This window comes from Notolabrus celidotus, chromosome 7 (assembly GCF_009762535.1).
Source record: "Notolabrus celidotus isolate fNotCel1 chromosome 7, fNotCel1.pri, whole genome shotgun sequence".
Classification (NCBI taxonomy): Eukaryota; Metazoa; Chordata; class Actinopteri; order Labriformes; family Labridae; genus Notolabrus; species Notolabrus celidotus.
The window spans coordinates 37,015,250-37,037,105 of NC_048278.1; the positions used below are offsets into that span (position 1 = coordinate 37,015,250).

At 41.2% G+C, this 21,856-nt stretch overlaps 1 protein-coding gene across 1 annotated transcript; it reads right to left on the bottom strand.

Moving 5' to 3' along the window:
• Positions 1 to 330: 330 nt before the first annotated feature.
• LOC117815926 (ectonucleoside triphosphate diphosphohydrolase 7-like) lies at positions 331 to 20,314 on the bottom strand. The gene is made up of 14 exons (XM_034687954.1): positions 20,121 to 20,314; positions 19,295 to 19,398; positions 17,904 to 18,086; positions 15,433 to 15,638; positions 11,679 to 11,829; positions 9,502 to 9,605; positions 9,287 to 9,346; positions 9,052 to 9,200; positions 8,636 to 8,802; positions 8,078 to 8,279; positions 6,162 to 6,281; positions 5,966 to 6,051; positions 5,281 to 5,442; positions 331 to 5,154 (listed from the first exon to the last, which is right to left on the bottom strand). The coding sequence occupies exons 2-14, from the start codon at positions 19,300 to 19,302 to the stop codon at positions 4,938 to 4,940; spliced, it is 1,815 nt and encodes a 604-aa protein (XP_034543845.1). The 5' UTR covers positions 19,303 to 19,398; positions 20,121 to 20,314; the 3' UTR covers positions 331 to 4,937.
• Between the last annotated feature and the right edge of the window lie 1,542 nt (positions 20,315 to 21,856).

Here is a 21,856-nt window from a genome sequence, read left to right on the forward strand (position 1 = left end):
TTGAGGTGGTTTGGGCATTTGATATGGATGCCCCTCTCCAGAAGTGTTCCAGGTATGTCCAATTGGTAGGAGGACTCGGGGTAGACCCAAAGCCTGATGGAAAGATTACATATCCCATCTGGCCTGGATATGCCTCCCCAGGAAGAGGTGGAAAATATTGCTTGGGAGAGGGATGTCTGGGCTGACTTGCTTAGACCTGATCCCAAATTTTGCCATTTCCATCTTAGTGTCAAACCAGAAGTGACCATATTTGGACATGGTGCCTGTAAGACAGTGTTAAGGACTCATTTGACCCATGTTTCTGCACACAAACACCAGACTCCAAACAGATTTTGTTACAAAAGGACGCTTTATTTGATTGGAATTGTTCTATTCACATTAATATTAAAAGGTACCTTAATTAAAAACACAAAGTCAAGTCTCCATTTGAAAAGAAATGAATTAAAGTTCAACATTGCACAATGCCCAGCTCTGGAAAGACACACTCAAGGATTGGTCCCTTTATCAGAGGAGCAGCAGACGTCCTGAAAACCACTTCAGGATGAATCTGAAAGTGTCCATAGCTACCTTGAAGTCAGTCAGCTTTTTTAGACTTCTGACTGCTTCCACTCGTTCAGGACCCACAGGTGAAAAGTAGTGGTGAGTAAATAAAAACACACTGAGTTTGAGAAGAATGTGTCGGAATCATCCGCGTCAGGACGGAGAGAAAACAAAGTGGAATCACAGTTTAAGAGCTCCTCACATCAGCACCACAGTTCAGATCGTAAAAATCAAACGTCTCTTTTCGCTGAGTCATCATCGTTAGGTTTGATGAGTCATGCCCCCCCTTCCCACCCCCCCACCATTCAACACTTACTGGATTAAAAACAGTCTCCCTCTGTGGGATCAAAACATTATTTAACTCCTCAGGAAGTTTCACTGCGTGCGACTCAGACACACATTTGTGTCGTCATTGTTTCAGAGCCGAGTTAGCCCGTTAGCACACAACACACTCACCAAACACACGAGCGGTGGCCATTTTACTCTGATGTCACACTCATGTTGGGAAGCTGAAATGGTCTTATTGTGTACTGCTGTGTTAGAGTTTGAACCTTGTACAAAATGATCGGCGACTGACGGTGATTACTCGTTAGCCGCCGACAGCTAAGTCACGACAGCTAACGTTAGCATGTAACCTCTCTCTTTCAAACATAACGTCTGATTGAGTTAGATGAGAGGATAAAAGAGGCTATCCATCGGCATGAAAAAGCAGTCCAAACATTTAAGAGGATCCATGAAACCACCGCGTTCAAGAATCAGTAAGGACACTTTAAAGTCATCCTCCTGTCTCAAACTGCACCCAACACCGTCTTCCATCATTACACACCTTCTCTATATCCACCATGAAGAGCTCTGTTGAATGCACATGTTGTGTTTTAAGTGATGTCAGTGGTTTTGAATGCATCCCATCGTGCAAATGTGACACCTTGTGTTTTAAGTAGCATGCATTTGCACGCAGAAGGCGAAGGACATTTCTGCCGTTTGCATGCAAAAAGGGACAATCAGGTGTTTGCTATTCTTTCACATCTGCATCAGCTGGCTAAGTTTAGTCCTTTCTTTCAAACGGAACACAAGCTAGGACGTGGTTAAATGTTAAAGGTGACATATTACGCTCTTTTCATCAACATATATTGGTCTAAGAGGTCCCCAAAACATGTCTTTAAAGTTTATGCTCAAAAAAACACTTTGAAATCAGATTTTGGTCTGCCTGAAAAACCCCTTTTTCAGCCCTGCTCAGAACAGTCTGTTTTCTCTCTGACCACGCCCCCTCAGGAAGTGGGTGTGCCTCGGCTGCCCAGCACGTTGATCTGATGTTTCCACGTTGTCTGAATATACACGACTGCTCAGAGATCACGTTACTTCAACCCTCTGAATCTGATCCAGAATCTGATCCTGACGGAGAGGCGCCTGCAGCAGGACCTTTCTGAACCATTGGTCACAGATTTAGTGTTTCTTGTTGTTTTATTTGTCAGTATGTCGACGTGTGTCTTGGTACACAGCTACGAACATGTAGCTATGTGGCTATGCTAACTAGCGCTAGCACTTATCCATGATAAATAAAAATCCACTAGATCTTCAAATCTGCAGACTTGGGGAGTCAAACCGACCTTTGTGTTTATTAAGACAGCCTACAGCTAGCATGCCTCCCTCCTGAGCTCCTTGTTAGCACACATGTGTGCAGGGAATGAAAAACGGAGGAGGGGTTGAGTTGTATTTTATACAGTCTATGGGCTGAACAAGCTCCGAGCTCTGACTTCCCTGTTACAGACCGGATGGCGTTGTGACGTATGAAAAACACTGAAGTCTGAAACGGCTGGTTTCAGCACACATTTACAGAAAGGTGGAGAAATCAGAACAGGGGCAGAATGGATTCTTTTCATTCTCGGGGGGTTTGTAGACAGGGACACATATTTCAGGTAGAGAACCATTAAAAAGTCCATTATGCATGATATGTCACCTTTAAGTTAGTAAATATATCTCCAGATGTTTTCCCTACACCTTTTGCATTTAAAGCTGCTGACAGCTTTGACACAGTAATGCCTGATTTATACTTCTGCATCAAATCGACGGCGTAGCCTACGCAGAAAGTCTGCATAGCTCCTGTACCTACGCAGAGGCCTACGCACGAAGCTGACGTGCACCTCCTCCAAAATGTAACTACCCGTACAATCGACACGGACTGCAAGCTCTGTGATTGGTCCCCTCAGCAGCATTGTATTTCCCACATAATACGACAATCACTTCTCTGATTCAGTACAATAATATATTCAATTCAAGCTTCCCAGAGTGTGACATTGTGGAAAATGGAGGCCTGTGACTGGTGGATTTCATTAAAAAAAGACAGAGTGGCGTCATTTACAGCTCTATAGTACAGTACAGGTAGAAATGGACCAAAATAACCCCTCTTCTGTAAGGATAAGGCCTTTTCCATTTAAGGTTTTTAAAAGTACAAGTATCTTCCCTTTGTTGGAGTCGATATCATCTTGAATCTGGACTCTGTCTCCTGTCAGCGCCCTCATTCAAACACTGAGCAGATCTCCGTTTATTTCAGCAACACCACCACTCCACCATCCGTTTCTTTTGATAGCTATCAGCTGGAGACAGCCGGAGGTCTCGGCAGGACGTTTAAGTATCAAAGCTCAATCTGACGCTGAACTCTGCCGACGACTTCATCAGTCTGCAGGATTGCTTTCCAGGAAATTGTTTAGATGAAACACTTTCTGCCTTTGATGGCAGCGAAGTGCTGCTGCACTCATGATGATGATGATGATGATGATGATAGTAGTCCACTTTGATATCGCGGCGCACTCAAGTGCCGACTCACTTCTGGGGGGGTGTGAACTTTTCAGATGGTGGAGGAGCGATTTCGAGGAGGTGAAACCTTCCTCACCTTCTTTCTCCGTTTGCAGGATGTCTTGTTCAAACCTGAGAGAATTAACACGTCTAGAAAAAACCTGGCAGCTTTCATTTTTTGCAAAAAAATAGTTTGAATAAAGTTTGTTCAATGACAGGAAAGAAAGGGGGTTATGGCTTTGCTGGAGGGAGGTCAGTTCGGGTGGTTCGGGCATTTGATAAGGATGCTTCCAGGACGCTTTCCTTTTGGAGGTGATCCAGGAGTGTCTCTTCAGGAACAGGCCTCTTGCTGGAGGTATTATAAATCCAACCTGGCCCGGGATTACCTCTTGATACCCAAGGAGGAGCCGGGAAACGTTGGTGGGGAGAGGGATGTCTGGGTCGTGTTGCTGAGATTGCTGCTGGATGAAAATGGACGGATGGATTTGAGGAGGTACAAGATGAGGGGATGAACACCGTTTCTGAACACTTGTACGGTGGCCCTCTAGGAAGATCTCAGGATGCCAGGCTCAGATTGACATGGACAGACTTGGCTCAGGATCCTTTAGTTAGATCCTTTGTTGAACCCAGAGCTCGCTGGAGGTCTTATAAATCCAATCTGGACTAGGTTTACCTCTTGATACTCCAGGAGGAGCCGGAAAATGTTGGTGGGGAGAGGGATGTCTTGGTCGACTTGCTTGGACTGATGCTGGATGGATGGATGGATGGATGGATGGATGGATGGATGGATGGATGGATGGATGGATGGATGGATGGATGGATGGATGGATGGATGGCTTTGAGGATGGCTTTGAGGACGCACAAGATGAGGAACATCTCAGGATGCCAGGCTCAGATTTAAATGGACAGACTCGGCTCGGGTTCCTCTGGATTTATCTTGTCTTTGTTCAATTTAGCAACACTGTAAGGGTTCCACTGTAACAACATAACATCGTCAGCATATCGGCTAACATTTGGAATGGAAAAGCTTTATCATCATCATCATGGATTCAGTCAAGATGGAGCCAGGTAGCCGGTGATGGATGGACAGTTCTTCAACATGATTTCCTGTGATAGAGAGGCACAGATTTCTCTGATGTGCCTTCGGACGGGTCGTCTTTAAGGATCTTTAATGGTCTTGAAATCCATGTTCTGACGTTAGACATCATGCAGAGGAGGATTAGTCATAACCTCTGCCTTCTTCTTCAGCAGTTAAGACATTTTCAGTCCACTGAATCCAGGTTAACAGACACCACATTGAGCACACACACACAGAGACACATGGCTTTGGATCCAAGGAGAGATGAGCAGCAAGTTGAGATGATTCTTGTTCATTCACGTTGTGTTGAGTTGATTCTTTTCTTCCAAAGACAAACAGAGAACTTGTTTCCAGTCTGAGATGGGCTCTCTGTTTGGAGCTGCATGATCACAGAGTGAGCAGGAGTTTGATTTTCAGGCTCGTGTTTCCTCGTGTATCCTGCAGGGCGAGTCCAAGGTCCGTATGTCCCGGGATAAAACAACCCTGCAGGTTATCCGTCCAGATCAACCCTTCACAGTCCTGTCCCTCAGGCGATGAGCGCCTCTCCCTCCTCCACCCAGATGAGGTCCAGGACCTCGGCCTGCCTCTGCTCCCGCTGGTGGATCCTCCGCAAGCGCAGGATGTAGAGCAGGATGGCCAGCACCACCACCAGGATGCAGAGCGAGAACAGGTGGTGGTTGTAGACGAAGGAGGAGCGCAGCCAGCTGGGGTGGTTCTGCCTGAGTGTTTCCTGCTGCAGGTCCCTGGAGATGAAACAAACACACATGTTATGATTACATTTCCTGAAAAGCCTCATATATGGAGAGTATATTTCAGAGTAGCAGTCCCTGGTCTGTATGCAGGTGAACGTGCTGCATTGTTAGGGTTACCTGAGAGGCAGGAAGCGTGTCTTAAACAGGATGGCTCCCAGAGTCCACTGAACCTCTTTGTCGTAAACCAGCTGAGCCGTTTTCAGACTCTGGTAGTCGGTGGGGAAACGGAAACCGGTGTGCAACACCTCGTACATCCAGGCCGACTTGAAGCACTGATACCTGAGAGAGCGGATTCATTTACAATTATTCTTTTCATCTCTGTGAGGGGAGAGATAACATGAACAAGCTTAATTTAAATTAGCTTTCAAATCAAATTTTTTTTACTGTCTCTGCCTTAAGAAATGTCTTTTTGTGTCTTTTGTATCCATGTGGAGTTTAAGGCAGCACAAGGACACAGATCTTAATCAAACAAATGCACAAAAGCAGCAGCTCTAAAGAAGCTTTTGTTGTCTGAGGGGAGGGATGTTTTTTTTTTAAATCTGCAGCTGCTTTTCTTTCCTCTTGTTGGAAAGGTTGACACGACTTCTCCTGCTAGAGATTCTGCAGCCTCTTGAATGTGAACTCCTGCCTTAGTTATAAAATCACAAGCTCTAACGACAGCAACAACGAAACCTACTCCTTATCAAGTTTATGAAAGCCTACATTTGTGCACTTATGACTTTGGCATGGACTGAGTGAGCATATGGCGTCATGGTTGAAAGGGAAAGACAAACCCAGCAGGAGAAGAGCGACATGAACTCACTTTAGTCGTCCCATGTCGGCCTGCTGAGAGAAAAGCTTGTTGTCCAGACGTTGTTTCAGTGTTGACCACTTGGTGGAGCAGTACTCCTTCAGGAGGAGAGAGAAAAAAAGACAAAACACGTCAACTTTTATGAAAAATACACTCACAAAAAAAAAAGTAGCTTATGTAAAGACTGAGAAGAGTTGTTTTTAAATACCTTTGCAGATTGGGAGTACCTCTTACTGTCGTAATGTCCTCCTTGCCTCAGGACGTCCTCCGTGCAGTAAAAGAACTCAGAGAAGCCGTAGAACTCACTGTTGCTGAAGTTGATCGGAGCCTGAAAATATAAAACATAAGAAGTTACTTTTTAGTTTCTGAAGAATCAGATTCACACTGGCTCTAATTTAAAGGTGACATATCATGCAAAATGGACTTTTTAATGGTTCTCTACCTGAAATATGTGTCCCTGTCTACAAACCCCCCGAGAATGAAAAAAATCCATTCTGCCCCTGTTTTGATTTCTCCACCTTTCTGTAAATGTGTGTGAAACGAGCCGTTTCAGACTTCCGTGGACTTGTTACGTAACAACAATATCCGGTACGTGACGCAAGTCAGAGCTCAGAGCTTGTTCAGCCCATAGACTGTATAAAATAATACTGAATCCCCCCCCCGTTTTTCATTCCCTGCACACATGTGTGCTAACAAGGAGCTTAGGAGGGAGGCATGCTAGTTGTAGGCTGTCTTAATAAACACAAAGGTCGGTTTGACTCCCCACGTCTGCAGATTTGAAGATCTAGTGGATGATTTTTATTTATCATGGATAAGTGCTAGCGCTAGTTAGCATAGCTACATAGCTACATGTCGTAGCTGTAGCTGTGTACCAAGACACACATCGACATACTGATAAATAAAACAACAAGAAACACTAAATCTGTGACCAATCCTTCAGAAAGGTCCTGCTGCCTTTCTGGTAGAGGTCGGTTTGACTCCCCACGTCTGCAGATTTGAAGATCTAGTGGATGATTTTTATTTATCATGGATAAGTGCTAGCGCTAGTTAGCATAGCCACATAGCTACATGTTCGTAGCTGTGTACCAAGACACACGTCTACATACTGATAAATAAAACAACAAGAAACACTAAATCTGTGACCAATGGTTCAGAAAGGTCCTGCTGCAGGCGCCTCTCCATCAGGATCAGATTCTGGATCAGATTCAGAGGGTTGAAGTAACGTGATCTGTGAGCAGCCGTGTATATTCAGCCAACATGTAAACATTAGATCAACGTGCTGGACAGATCATGATGCTGTACCATATGGTATGGTACATTATGGTACAGTACGATACAGGTTGAATCGACACGACATAATACAATGCAAGGACATGCGATCTGATATAATATAAAGGGGAAGGATATGTTTTTGATACAGTATGATAGGATAAGACAGGATGTGATGCAATATGATATTTCAAGATGTGATGCAATCTATTGACATTTGTTTTGGACTTAAATGCTGCTCAGAATAAAGCTGCATCCAAAATAAATATCAATGAATGAAAACAATATAAACTCCATCTGAGGACAATATTAAAGGCATGTCAGTTATTAATAGAAGATTAATAACTTAATCCTATCCCTCAAGTGTACCTATATTGATTTAAAGGCCCTGTGAGGAGTTTTGAACTATCTGAGAAACAGTCTGAAAATGATACCGATGCCTCTTTATGACCTTCAATAGCAAACAAGACCATCAGCAGCAACACTGACACCTTCTCTATTGTCATTTTTAATGCCTGAAACCGCCCTGAGGGGGTAGGTGCCAGACCAGATGATGGACATCTCGCTTCAGAGACAGACTTTATTTTAATGTTTCATGAAAAATAATCACATTGCCTGATAAAGTTGACTGTTAAAAGACAGCAGGACGAGGTTTTTGTTGAAAACACTACTTTTGCATGTATAGGACAAGAGATAAGACGTATCACTTTGTCCACTAGAGGGCGCCAGAATCGATACACAACAAAAGTTCCTCACAGCAGCTTTAACATAATATTGACATAACACAGTTATTATTACAATAATGACGATCTGCTCATTTTAAAGTCTCTCACGGACATGGTTTAAGGTTTGTACCTGATAGACTCCTCCCGGTGACATGGTGCCGTTATGGAGACCCAGGAAGGGTCTCACGGCCGCCTGACAGTGAGCCCAGTCCCCCTGACCCCTCAGGTACAGCGTGTGGTTGTCCCTCACAGCCGTGTCTGACAGACCTGCCGGCAGACACGGGTCCAGGTAGGGTTTGCTCTTGCTGAGGCCGGTCTGTGTGGTCAGAAACCTGGACAAACAAAGAGATAAAATATGATCAAACCATGATCTACTACAAACCGTTTAACATCTCTCTCTTTATATTCATTTAGAAATGCTGCCACAAACAACAGCTTGTCTGTACTGAGCAGCTTGTAAACTACATTTTGTGTACCATCTGGTTGGATTTACAGAACATGTGTTGTTGTTATGGCATAATGTATAAAGAGGGTGCTGTTCAGAGGGGACAAACACAGATGAAAGACTCTCACAAGTGTAAGAAGCACAAAAAAGGCACAATAACATCTAAAGAGAGAAGCTTTAATCCGAGGAATGTACACGGACGGGGTCTTTGCGTTTAAAATAATCCACTGTTGGAGTTCAAACCTGTTCTTCGCCACAGTGTTGTTGACCAGCTGATCCTCGTAGCGCTGCCGGGCCATGTTCCCTCCGAAGCCGAGGAACGTGGCGACGTAGACTCTGTAAACATGCTGCGTGTGATCCACATCGCAGCCCAGATTAAACTCTGCAAGGACGCTCTTCCCTGCCTCCTCCTGAAACACACGCAGAGAGATTACATACATGCAGAAACCAAGACCAGCAGGCTTAATCCCCAGGTGCACAAGCCTTCTTTAGATGTAGCTTCTTTAATGATACTTTAAAGGCGTGCAAACCGCCGCACACATCCAACATATGCTGGCAGAAATGATGAATCATGAAAGTAAAGCTGCAGATTATTCCAGATTGAGACTAAGATGAAGCGGCAGCCTGGATAGATGACATTAATCCGTGTGCTTCTTTACCTCTTGATGTGAACTGAACGTGATGACACTCGGCACCTCGTACGCAATCTGCAGCGAAGCTCCACCCATGTCCATGATGCCCACCGTGCGCCGCCTGCTGATTGGTTGCTGATTCTGCGAGCCTGTCGTCACCTCCACCGTGGCGTCCTCTGAGACACATGACAGAATTATGTAGAGAGAGTCGCATCAGGAAGAAGCATTAGTGTCGCTGGAGGCGTCAAAGCGCCACACTCACCCTCGTCGGCGTGATCAAAGCGGCCCAACACGAAGTTAATGCCGATCCATGCGTACACTCCTTCAGGGTGGAGAGGAGACAGCGGCGTGTCATCACAGGCAGGACGGAGAGACAGAGGAAATCAGGCAGGCAGCGGTTAGAAGTGACACGGTGTATTCATTTAGCTCATTCATAATGCAGTGGAAGCATCACAGGACGACAGCGTGACTCCTCACCTTCTTGTTTCCCGGGGATGACCTCAACGTGAGAGCGAAAGAACAGGAAGTCAAACTCCAGGGGGACATCAGCGATCAGGTCCTCCAAGATGTCCACCTGCTGGCTGCAGACAGGAACACAGATTTGTGGACTTTATTTTTAAGATGATGCTAAACTGAGATCTTTCAGCTTTTTACCACAAAAGAAAAAACAGTATAGGCGTTTTTTCAACCAGAGGAACTTTACCCCTGAACTACGTGCGTTTAGACCGGTGGACCCAGGGTCTAAATTCAGCTCAGGGGTAGATAATCTCCCCCCTAAAAAGCCCCTGTTAGAAGGGTAGTACTTTTTAAAGGTCCCGGGACTTTCGTGGGATCAGGGCCTGCAATGCTGAACGTGTCTGATTGGTAGATTAACCTCAGTGTGTTTATTCCTCCCTCCATCAACAATAACATCACACACATCTGTGATTCACTTGATTTTTCTTCAGGGTCGTTGTTTAAACCAAAACACCGGCCGATCTCTGCCACAGCTTTTTGAGTTCAAAAGGATTTTGAAACCGTTTTTTTCTGTCAAATTTTTTTTTTGTCAAAACTTTTTTTAGTCAATTTTTTTTTTGTCAATTTTTTTTTTGTCAAAATGTTTTTGTCAAAAAAATGTTGTCAAAATTTTTTTTGTCAAAATGTTTTTGTCAAATTTCTTTTTTCAAAATATTTTTTTCAAAATACTTTTTGTCAATTTTTTTTTTTTTTTCCCAAAAACCATTCACAGTCATTGTTTTTTCCATCTGTGATTCACTTGATTTCTCTTTCTTTCATTAGTTTTTATTTGTTCTATCTTGTTTGTATGTGTGTGTACTTTTCAAAAGAAGAAGCTGTGATTCTCTTGATTTAGCAGCTTGTAACAGTAGTCTTCTCTCAGCCCACCGTGAATGCGTCTCTCTTCCCGGTGTTCCGCTTTTAAAAGTGACCCTGTAAACTGGAGACCTTCAGCTGAACGTGTCAGTGTTTGTGGAGTTTACACAGCTGTTGAAACACAGAGGGAGTTCCTGGGAATGCAAACTAGTTTAGTTTTTATTAAGATTTCAAAACATCCTCATCAGATATTTAATGATGGTCTAAAGACGTTTATGAGGGATGCATCCGGCTGAGAGTCTCCAGTTAACAGGGTCGCTGTTTAAACCAAAACACCGGCCGATCTCTGCCACGGCTTTTTGAGTTCAAAAGGATTTTAAAGCTGTGTTTTTTCTGTCAAAATTATTTTTTGTCAAAAAAAATTTAGTCAAATTTTTTTTTTTGTCAAAATTTTTTGTCAAAATATTTTTTTAAAAAATAAAAAAATTTGTCAAAATTTTTTTGTCAAATTTTTTTTTTCAATATTTTTTGGGGCAATATTTTTTACATTTTTTTATTTTTCCAATTTTTTTTGTCAAATTTCTTTTTCAAATAAAAAAAAAATATATATATATTTTTTTTTGCAAAATATTTTTTTCAAAATATTTTTTGCCAATTCAAAAGGATTTTAAAGCCGTGTTGAAACGTCTTTGCTACTCGCGCTTATCTCCTCTCATGTGTTGATTCAGTGAATCCATCTGTGGGATGCTATCAGCGTACTTTTAAAGACTGTCCACATACAATTCCTCAAAAAATGAAGATAATCCAAGATGATTTTTTTCCTAATTTCAGTGAAAAGTGTCATTTCTGTCGTTTCTGACTGTGCTGCATAGAAGCTGCCATCTGTCTTTAAGTCTTGAGCAATCAGAGGCTGTATCAGCGATCAGCTGACCTCTAAAGGTCCAAGTAGGTAATAAAACTCTTGTTGCTGACGCTGAAACTTGGCCTACTTCGGGCCTTTTTCTCCACACAGGAATCCATCAGGGAATCTTTAAAGAGTTAGATCAATTAGCAGAAACTATATAAATAAAATCTTGTCTACTCCCATCCCTAGTCTCATCTGACACAGATGTCCTGTCAGTCCTGTAGTCAGTGGTCTTGGTTGATTTTGTAAGCCGTAAAGAGGCATCACTGTTTATTTCAGTCTGTTTCATAACCAGTCAAAATCTCCTCACAGGAGCTTCAAGCAGTGAACTATAGTAGGATTAAAGCTAGAATCAGTTTCCTTAAACAACAACGTCTTCCACCTCGCTGCGGTGTAAGTTTGGCACGATGGTGAAAACAAGACATTTCATCCTGCCTACCTCTCCGGCAGCAGCCTCATGCCAGCAGTGCAGAGGATGTAGAGCAGGGTCTCTTTGTGTTTGTTCTTTGGGACGTGAGCGGCGGCGAAGCTGAGCAGAGGATGGAGGTAGTCACTGGCCTGAGTTGGCGTTTTTGCCAGAGTGGAGATACCTGAGAGGAAGAAGAACCAAAATAAACCACACATTTTTGGTAAAAAACACAGGAAGAAAACAAAACTGAAGAGCGAGTTTAACGCCCACTGCGACGCCCACTGGAGGCTCTTTATGGCTGTCCAATGAGACGACGCTGTAGAGTGAGGATCCATGAGGATTAATAAAGACTTTAAAAGAGTTAAAATAGTCTGATTAAAAAATCTATAACCCGTTTCTATAATGTCTTAAGCCAGACTGATGAGTTGAACGTTCCAGCTGCTACAAAAACATGGGATGATGAACTTGGAGTGAATATTGGTGAGGATAAATGGGGCGCGATATGGAACCATACAAGAAAGATATCGGTTTGTAATCGTGCTAGACTACTGCAATTTAAAATCCTGCACCGCCTGCAGATCTCTCCCAATCAAAGACATAAAATGAATCCCCAACTCTCACCTCTGTGTTTAAAATGTAAGATTTCAGTAGGGACCTACACGCATTGTGTCTGGTTCTGCCCTAAAATTCAAGCATATTGGGTTGACATTTTGCAAGATATGGAAAAAATTCTTGGTGTGACTTTGTGCATGAATCCTGTCTCTCTGCTCCTGGGTTATCCGTGTCAAAATGCTACTGTTGGTACCTGCTCTGGCAGACTGTATAATATTCTTACATATGCCGCCAGGAAGAATATATTCTTGTCATGGATAAGTGAAAAACCACCATCTAAGGCTAACTGGCACAGGTTAATCTTGGAGTGTTTTCCAGTTGAGTACTTAACCTGTTTGCTTCACTCCAAAAAAGGACAATTCATGCAAATATGGACCCCATATCTCTGCTTCTCAAACTCTACTGTGGCTTCCACTCTTGAAAGTATTATGCTTGACTAACTCTGGACGCTGCCCTCATTTTGAGAGGAAAGGAAAAAAACCCCCAACCCCTATACTAATAATCTACCTATGTGTTGTATGCTTTTGTTTTGTTTTCATATCTGTATAAGTGGATATATATGTGTATGTATATATGGATGTGTGTGTATATATGTATATATATATATATGTTGTATATATGTATATATGTTTTCTTTTCTTTATTATTTATGATGGATGTGCAGACCAATGTTGTGCAAGTTTTCTGTTACTGTTCTTTGTGAAAAAAAGAAAAAAAACCAATAAATATATTTTAAAAAAAAAAAATAGTCTGATTAGTCTATTTTATTTGATGTTTGTGCAATTTACATATAATCTCTTATTTATGTCTGCTGTATTTGGTCATTCCTGTGGTTTCATTGGTAAGCAGTTCCTGTTTTTACATGTTAATACATTTAAATGACTTTAATGGGCTCTTTAAGTATCCAATCATGAGTGCTTTCTTTATAAATCTTCAGAATTAATTGAACTGAACACCAAATCTTTACCTCAGATTTGCACTTTCTCTGCATTTTCTATCCGAGTTTATCTTTTCAAACATACTTTAAAAACAACAAGAGTTCACCTCAGTGGTGTACAGTCCAAAACCTGGACAAGCTCTCACCCTGATAAAGAATAAGACTGCCTAGAAACAGAAGTTATATCCTGACCAGTGCTTAATATTGATATCTAGACTTATAATGACTCAATTTCAGGCCAATTTTTGAAGCAGTGGAAAAATACTGTGAACACAACAAAAGGTGCTTTTCCACCGCAGGAACTTTACCCCGGAACTGTGTGTGTGCATTTTGAGTTGAGTGCGCAACTTATTATTATAATAATAATAATAATAATAATACATTTTATTTATATAGCGCTTTTCACAGAACTCAAAGACACTTCGTCGGTGAGATAGGAGGGGGGGTCCAGGTGATGGAGGGCTTTGTAAGTCAGGAGGAGGAGCTTGAAGTGAATGCGTTGGGGGACAGGGAGCCAGTGGAGGTTTTGAAGCCACGTTGAAACGGCTTTGCTACTTGCGCTTGTCTCCTTTCAAATGTGTGTATGATGTGTAAGCTACTGTTTATAGGTATGTGGGTGTAATAGACCTTGTAAAATTACAAGTGTATGTTTTTGTATGTATACTTGTGAATTAGTGGGGCTGTAGGTTTGTGTGTGTGTATGTGCATATGTTTGTATGTACTACAGTCCAAAACCTTGACAAGCTCTCAACCGGAAAGAGAATAAGATTGTCTATAAATTCAAGGTATAGCCTGACCAGTATTAAATATTGATATACTTATAATGACTCAATTACAGGCCTATTTTATATTTTATTTTTTCTTCAAATTTTTGGGGCTTTTTTTGCCTTTATTTGACAGGACAGCCGAAGAGAGACAGGAAATGTGGGGAGTAGAGAGTGGGGGAGGACATGCAGTGAATGGTCCAGGCTGGAATCCAACCTGCGACCTCTGCGACGAGGGATATGCCCTCTGTATATGGCCTCTGTATATGGGGGGCGCGCTTAGACCGCTTGGCCAACAGCACCCCTTTCAGGCCAATTTTTGAAGCAGTGGAAGAACAACCTGGGAACACATCAAAAGGTGCCTTTCCACAGCAGGAACTTTACCCCGGAACTGTGTGTTTGCATTTTAAGTTGAGTGCCCGACTTCAAATTATTTTGAAGCCACGTTGAAACGGCTTTGCTACATTGTCTCCTTGCAAATGTTGATTCAGTGAATCCATCTGTATCAAAACACGATTTAAAACAGTGCGAGCTGAGTCTCCTACATGCGAACACTAAAGCCTGATTTATACTTCTGCGTTGAATTGATGGTGCAGCCTACGCCGGAGGTCCGCATGGCTCCCGTTACAACACAGAGGCCTACGCACGTAGCTGACGTGCACCTCCTCCAAAATGTAAATAAGCGTTGATTTGATGCCGACCGCAAGCCCTGTGATTGGTCCGCTCGGCGACATTGTATTTCCTGCATTTTCAGCACTTCTGGGATCCCCGCTTATCGTCCGTGTATTTAATCTCCTCCTCTCTGTTCTTCATGTAATCATGTCTGTATGATAAACAGCAACATGTATCAGCTGTAGATTAACATAACACGCTCTGAATCTCTGTGGAAAAGTGAACAGAGATCGTAGCGGGGCCGGAAGCAGGCGCCACATGACGTTTGAGTGTGTCGTTGTGTCATGATAGAATTGGAAACATCAGCTTATCACTGGTCTTTGGTGGACTATTAACGCCAACATACCTTCTAAAGTGAACTTATCTTATTCGTTAGTTATCAGCACACATGTTCACTGACTCAGAAACGTCTGATATCAAGTTGATGTATTGGTCATCACGTGATTGGTTCAGCTGTAGATTACATATAATGAGAGGGATAAATGAAACACTCAAAGTGCGACGTGGCGTTAAAACAGCTCATGGAGTCTGTAATCTAATCTTTCCTCCCTGCCAGAGTTCCTCAGAGCCCGAGCAGCCTTTTTCTGCTGATGTGACTCATTTACTAACAAACAGCTTTTTGGCTGAGAGCTGCTTGTTGATTAAAATGCTGCTTCAGTTTCTTTCCCAGAAAACACTGAGAGGAGTGATTTAACTAACGCACAAACACACTACAGTTATCCATGAAGGATGTCTGATTCATTCACAGATTTAAGAACTGAGCGAGTCGGCTCGGCGACGCTCCCCTCTCTTCTCTCACCAGGTTTGATCTTCTTGACGACAGGTCTGCGGTCGCGGTCCTTCATCTGTCTGATGTCCAGCAGGGTGTGGGGGTTCCCGTTGTGCGGGGGCCAGTAGTAGACGAAGACCCGAGAGCCGCTGCTGCCACAGTCCACCACGATCCCATAATTCAGAGCGGAGTTGAGGACGTCGGTGGCTTCCATGGACTCTGCGATGGAGAGGTACCTGGAGGAGAACAAACACAGAGGATACAGAACCTGCTCTTTGTATCATGTCTTTAAAGGTGACATATCACGCTTTTTTCATCAATATATATTGGTCTAAGAGGTCCCAAAAACATGTCTTTAAAGTTTATGCTCAAAAAAACACTTTGAAATCAGATTTTGGTCTGCCTGAAAAGTCCTCTTCTTCAGTCCTCATCAGAACACTCTGTTTTCCCTCTGACCACGCCCCCTCAGGAAGTGGCTGTGCCTCGGCTCTCCTGCACGTTGATCTAATGTTTACATGTTGGCTGAATATACACGGCTGCTCAGAGATCACGTTACTTCAACCCTCTGAATCTGATCCTGAATCTGATCCTAACGGAGAGGCGCCTGCAGCAGGACCTTTCTGAACCATTGGTCACAGATTTAGTGTTTCTTGTTGTTTTATTTATCAGTATGTAGACGTGTGTCTTGGTACACAGCTACGAACATGTAGCTATGTGGCTATGCTAACTAGCGCTAGCACTTATCCATGATAAATAAAATCATCCACTAGATCTTCAAATCTGCAGACGTGGGGAGTAAAACCGACCTCTGCCAGAAAGGCAGCAGGACCTTTTATGAAGGATTGGTCACAGATTCTGTGTTTCTTGTTGTTTTATTTGTCAGTATGTCGACGTGTGTCATGGTACACAGCTACAGCTATGAACATATAGCTATGTGGCTATGCTAATTAGCGCTAGCACTTATCCATGACAAATAAAAATCATCCACTAGATCTTCAAATCTGCAGACGTGGGGAGTAAAACCGACCTTTGTGTTTATTAAGACAGCCTACAACTAGCATGCCTCCCTCCTAAGCTCCTTGTTAGCACACATGTGTGCAGGGAATGAAAAACGGAGGAGGGGTTGAGTTGTATTTTATACAGTCTATGGGCTGAACAAGCTCCGAGCTCTGACTCCGTGACAGACCGGATATTGTTGTTACGTAACAAAAACACTGAAGTCTGAAACGGCTGGTTTCAGCACACATTTACAGAAAGGTGGAGAAATCAGAACAGGGGCAGAATGGATTTTTTTCATTCTCGGGGGGTTTGTAGACAGGGACACATATTTCAGGTAGAGAACCATTAAAAAGTCAATTTTGCATGATATGTCACCTTTAAGTAAAGCATTAAACTACCAAACAGCTCTCTTTTTGCAATATCTGAAAGTCTTAATGAGCCATCCATTGTGAAAGTATTTTGCATACGAGCATCTAAAAGCACAATAAATCAACTACATACACACAAGTTTGAGTTTACTTCATTTTTTTAGCACCTTAAAAGCAAAACAAGTTCTGCAGCAAGGTGCTTCACAGGAGCAGACGAGGGGCAATGAATAGAAATTAAATAAAGGTCATAAAATGATGATTTTCAATGTTATTTACTTTCCCAAGCTTTAGAAAGATGTATTTAAAGGTGTAAAAATCAGATCAAATTGTATTGATGTTGTTCTGAATCTCCATCAAGAATACTGCTTAATTCAACTCATGCACAAAATAAAAACAGCGGTGAGAATAAATTGTTTCTGTTTATAAGATAATCATGTCAGTCGGGAATTACTTCAGGATTTATGTTTTCCAAATCCAGAGAGCCGTCCACCAAAACTTGAATATGTATTGAATAGATAGATGAAACCCTGCATGATTTCATAGATGCACTGATCTGACATCAGTCTGAAACTGTTTGAAATAGCTGGATCTGCACGTCACACAGAGTTGGCGTGCAGGGTGTCCATGTAGCTTGACAGCTACAGTGTCAGCTGTGTGGACACAACTGCTACATCAAAAAGAACTCCAACTGCAGGGTTTCCACAACGTGAGGTTTATGACTTATCAGTTAAACCCTGGGATCAGATCTCACAATGGATGATAACTAAAGTTTTGTGAAGCACGGTATGTGTGCAGACTTGCTTCACACAAGTCTGTACGGTGCTGCAAAATAACCTCAAACACACTAAGACACACTCAAAGTACAGTTATAAAGGAGTGTATCTCTGCCTGTCCTTGGACACTAACAGCAGCTGCAGTCAGTCCCACAGAGGGAGTTGAAGTCACTGTGAGCTGTGAGGTTTCACATAAACACTAGATAAGGTTATTATCAGCCGGCTGTGTTCACCTAGAACGTTCCAGCGTTGGAGCAAATGTTTTTATGTTCATGTTGAAGAGGTGACATGGTGTTATTAACAGACCTGAAACTAAAAAATTCAACTCTTCAGGTACTTTTAATTCCCATGTTCTACTCACTTGTTGACCCTTGACCCCTGTCGCCGGTGCCGGCCCCACAGCTGCTTCTGGTAGGTGACCAGGAGGAAGAGGGCGGACGTGATGAAGAGCAGCAGCAGCAGCAGTCTCTGTCTGGAGAAGCAGCTCAGAGAGAGCAGGGACACGCTGCAGTACCAGGAGGCCGGCAGGCAGGAGAAAGTGATCCTGAGGAAGGAGAAGAAGAAGAAGAGCACAAAGTTTATCACTGATGAGGGAGAGTTGATTAGATCAGGAGACAGGGGTTTAAAGAGAGGGACAAAGCACAGGCAGGGAACGTTTACTCAGAACAATAGTCTTTATTTATAAAGCACTTTTCAAATCAGGGTTACAAAGTGCTTCATAAATAAGAAAGATACTAAGAGACAATAAAAGAGAAAAGTGAGGAAGACAAATAAAAGGAAATAAAACTTTTTTTTTTTTTTTAAAGGATCAAAACAACAAAAGATAGAAGATTAAAACAAGCAAAGATCACAAATACAAAATATTAAAAAATGGAAAAATAGAAAAATAGAAAACAGAAAGATTAAAGGAATACAAAAATAGAAAAATACTAAATAGAAAAAACAAAAATAGGACAAACAGAAAATAGAAAAATACTAAATAGAAAAATACTAAATAGAAAAAACGAAAATAGGAAAAACAGAAAATAGAAAAACAGAAAATAGAAAAAACTGAAAATAGAAAAACTGAAAATAGGAAAAATAGAAAAATAGAAAATAGAAAAAAAGAAAATAGGAAAAAAGAAAATAGGAAAAACACAAAATACAAAAATACAAAATAGAAAAAAAGAAAATAGAAAAATGTAAGAAACAGAAAAATAGAAAGATTAAATAAATAGAAAATAAGAAAAATAGAAAAAGGAAAACTAGAAAAAAACTAGAAAAATAGAGATTAAAGAAATAGAAAAAACAAATTAGAAAAAAGAAAATAGAAAAACAGAAAATAGAAAAATAGAAGAATAGAAACATGAAATAGAAAAATTAAAAAAGTATAAAAATATATACAAATATAACATATCAAAAATAGAAATAGAGGAAATAGAAAAATAAATAAAAGATAGAAAAATATAACAAATATAAATATAAAATATACAAACATTAAAATATAAACATTTAATAAAATAAAATAACTACCTCTTGATTACAACATGCATTGAGCATCATGTATAACATTAAGAGCATTAACAGAATTTGACATTTCAGTGCCGCCTGCTTTAAAACAACACAGCCTGCTTTATTTTTACATCAGAGTATCAAAAACTGCAGACGTTTATTAAAACACAGATCTACAGACATACGCTCAACCCTAAAGCTGCTGCAAGAGAGGTGGTCGAGTTACATTCAGATAAAGTAAAGTCACTATCAGTTTATTACCTTGCCATATGTCCACGTCAGAGAGAATACACCATGTCACAGTCGTCACCTCATGGTGCCGGTGTCTGATCTGGATCCTGTCTGCAGGGTTGAGGGTTTTGGTCCTGAAGAGGAGGAGGGGGAGAGCATAACACTGATTATTTTAACTTTTAATGTTTGTTTATGTTTATGTTTATTTATTTGCACACTTAAAAGAAAATACATATATTCTAATATCATAAATGAATTAAAAAATACTAAATTGACACATATAAAGACAATAGTTGACACTAAAAATAAAATAACATAAGAATATACTGCTTCTGTTAGGTGACCAGTCATGCACTCTTTCATACAGGTACAATAACACATGAATACACCTCAATCTGTGTGATCACATACTTTATTATGATCCAGGCAGCAACATAATGCAGCAGCTAGCTTAAACTTCACAGCTTTTTACATTATGAACTCATCTAGGACATCATGTACAACCACTTATTATGACTTGTACTGATGTGACCAGCCTATTACTATCTGTCTATTGTATATTCTGATTTTAATGTGATATTTAAGCAACAAAATGTAAAAATAATGTACATTTTATTCGATTCCAGCCCCTTTAAATGACAGGCAAGCATTATAGGAGTACACGGCTTATCTCTCAGTTATGTAAGATAAAGCTATTGCATTTAAAACATGATAACTTGCCTGTTAAGAAGTAAAAATGTGACATATTATTAAACTATAATGTGTTTTAGGTAGCCTTTAATGCTAGCAGCTGTTATAACCCGGCTAACTGCCCGTTAGTGACCGTTAGTCTCCATCTGTCTGATTAAAGACTCACCTAAGAGAGCTTCTCCTCCTCCATGACAGCAGGTCAGATAGTTTAATGTGTTCCCCTCTCCTCAGAGAAGAAGGTAAACTGTGTTCTTCTCACTCTTTAACTCGAAGAGGAGATTATTTACAAGGAAGACGCTGGAGCGAAAAGCAGGAAATGAACGACACACTTCCGCTCTACCCGCGTGACGTCATCAAACACGTGTACGGGTCAACTCTGCTGCGTTCAAGTACTGTAGGAAAAAACATCAAGACATAGCAATAGCAATTTTATTTATAAATCAGAATCAGAATCAGCTTTATTGGCCAAGTATGCTTGAACTGTGCTCTCTTTGTACAAGGCGTAAGAATAAGAATAAGACCTACAAATGAAAAAATAAAATAAAAATATAATAACAGTAACATCAGCTATAAATACAAAGAAACAACAAATAGGCTTGACTAATATGTACAGGCTAAAATAATATGATAAAGTGCAGTGGTGAGTTGCAGAGGTAGGTTTTACATTATAAAAATAGAAGTTAAATAATACAAAAAATAGAAATATGGAATTCTGCTTGGAGAATTGTTGCATTGTGTATTTACATGTATATTTACAGAGAGTATTTATCTGACAGGTATTTTTATTTATTAGTTTATTTGACAGGGGCCATGCAAAACAAAAACTGTCAAGCCAGAGTTAGCTATAAGCTCATTTTCATCTGTGGTCCCTGGGCAGGAAGATGTTAACAAATGTACAATACTAACGAAAAAAACATACTAGCATTTAAAACAATACATAGACTACTCAACACAGTCCATCACTAATAACAACACATTTAAAATTACATTTCATTGTCTCTGATTTGATGCATTCAGATGATCGCATGATTGTTTTTCCTTGAGCCATAATTTCAGTTTACTTTTAAAAACACTGAGGCTTGTACAGTCTCTAATGTGAGTCGGGATTGAGTTCCATTTTCCTGCTGCTCTGACTGAAAATGCAGACTGTCCAAATGCAGTCTTCCTACGTTTAGCTGAACAGTCTCCTCTTGCTGATGCCCTGGTCTACCTAAGATTGTTCCTGCAGAGTAACACACATTGTTTAAGTGGTGGTGGGGCCTGATCATTAATTAATTTATACATCAGACACATATCTACATAACAAAAAAAACTGTCAAGGGTCATTAAGTTATATTTCGTAATGATTTTACAGTGGTGGTACTTCCTTGGTTTTTTATCTAGAGTTTTCAGTGACTGTTTGTAGAGGGTGTATAGTGGTTTTAGAGTGGTTGCTCCAGCCTGAGACCAGCTCGTGGCACAATAAGATAAATGAGAAAAAATCATTGAGTGCATGTACAGTTTAGCAGCGGCCAAAGGTAACTGATGCCTGACATGTCTGAAGTTCATAAGGCTGGCTCTTACATTTCTGCAGACATTTTTTACATGTTTCTTAAAATTTAGGTTGGAGTCAATTGTTACGCTGTTATGGTTTAGTGTTCATCAGAGTGACAGCCTGGGGGAAGAAACTGTTCTTATGGCGGGTTGTTTTGGCGCACAGTGATCTGTAGCGCCTGCCGGAGGGGAGGAGTTTGAAGAATTTGTGTCCAGGGTGTGAGGGGTCAGCGGTGATGCTACCTGCCCGTTTCCTGACCCGGGACCGGTACAAGTCCTGGATGGGGGGCAGGTCGACACCGATGATTTTTTCTGCAGTCCTTATAGTCCGTTGCAGTCTGTGTTTGTCTAGTTTGGTTGCAGATCCAA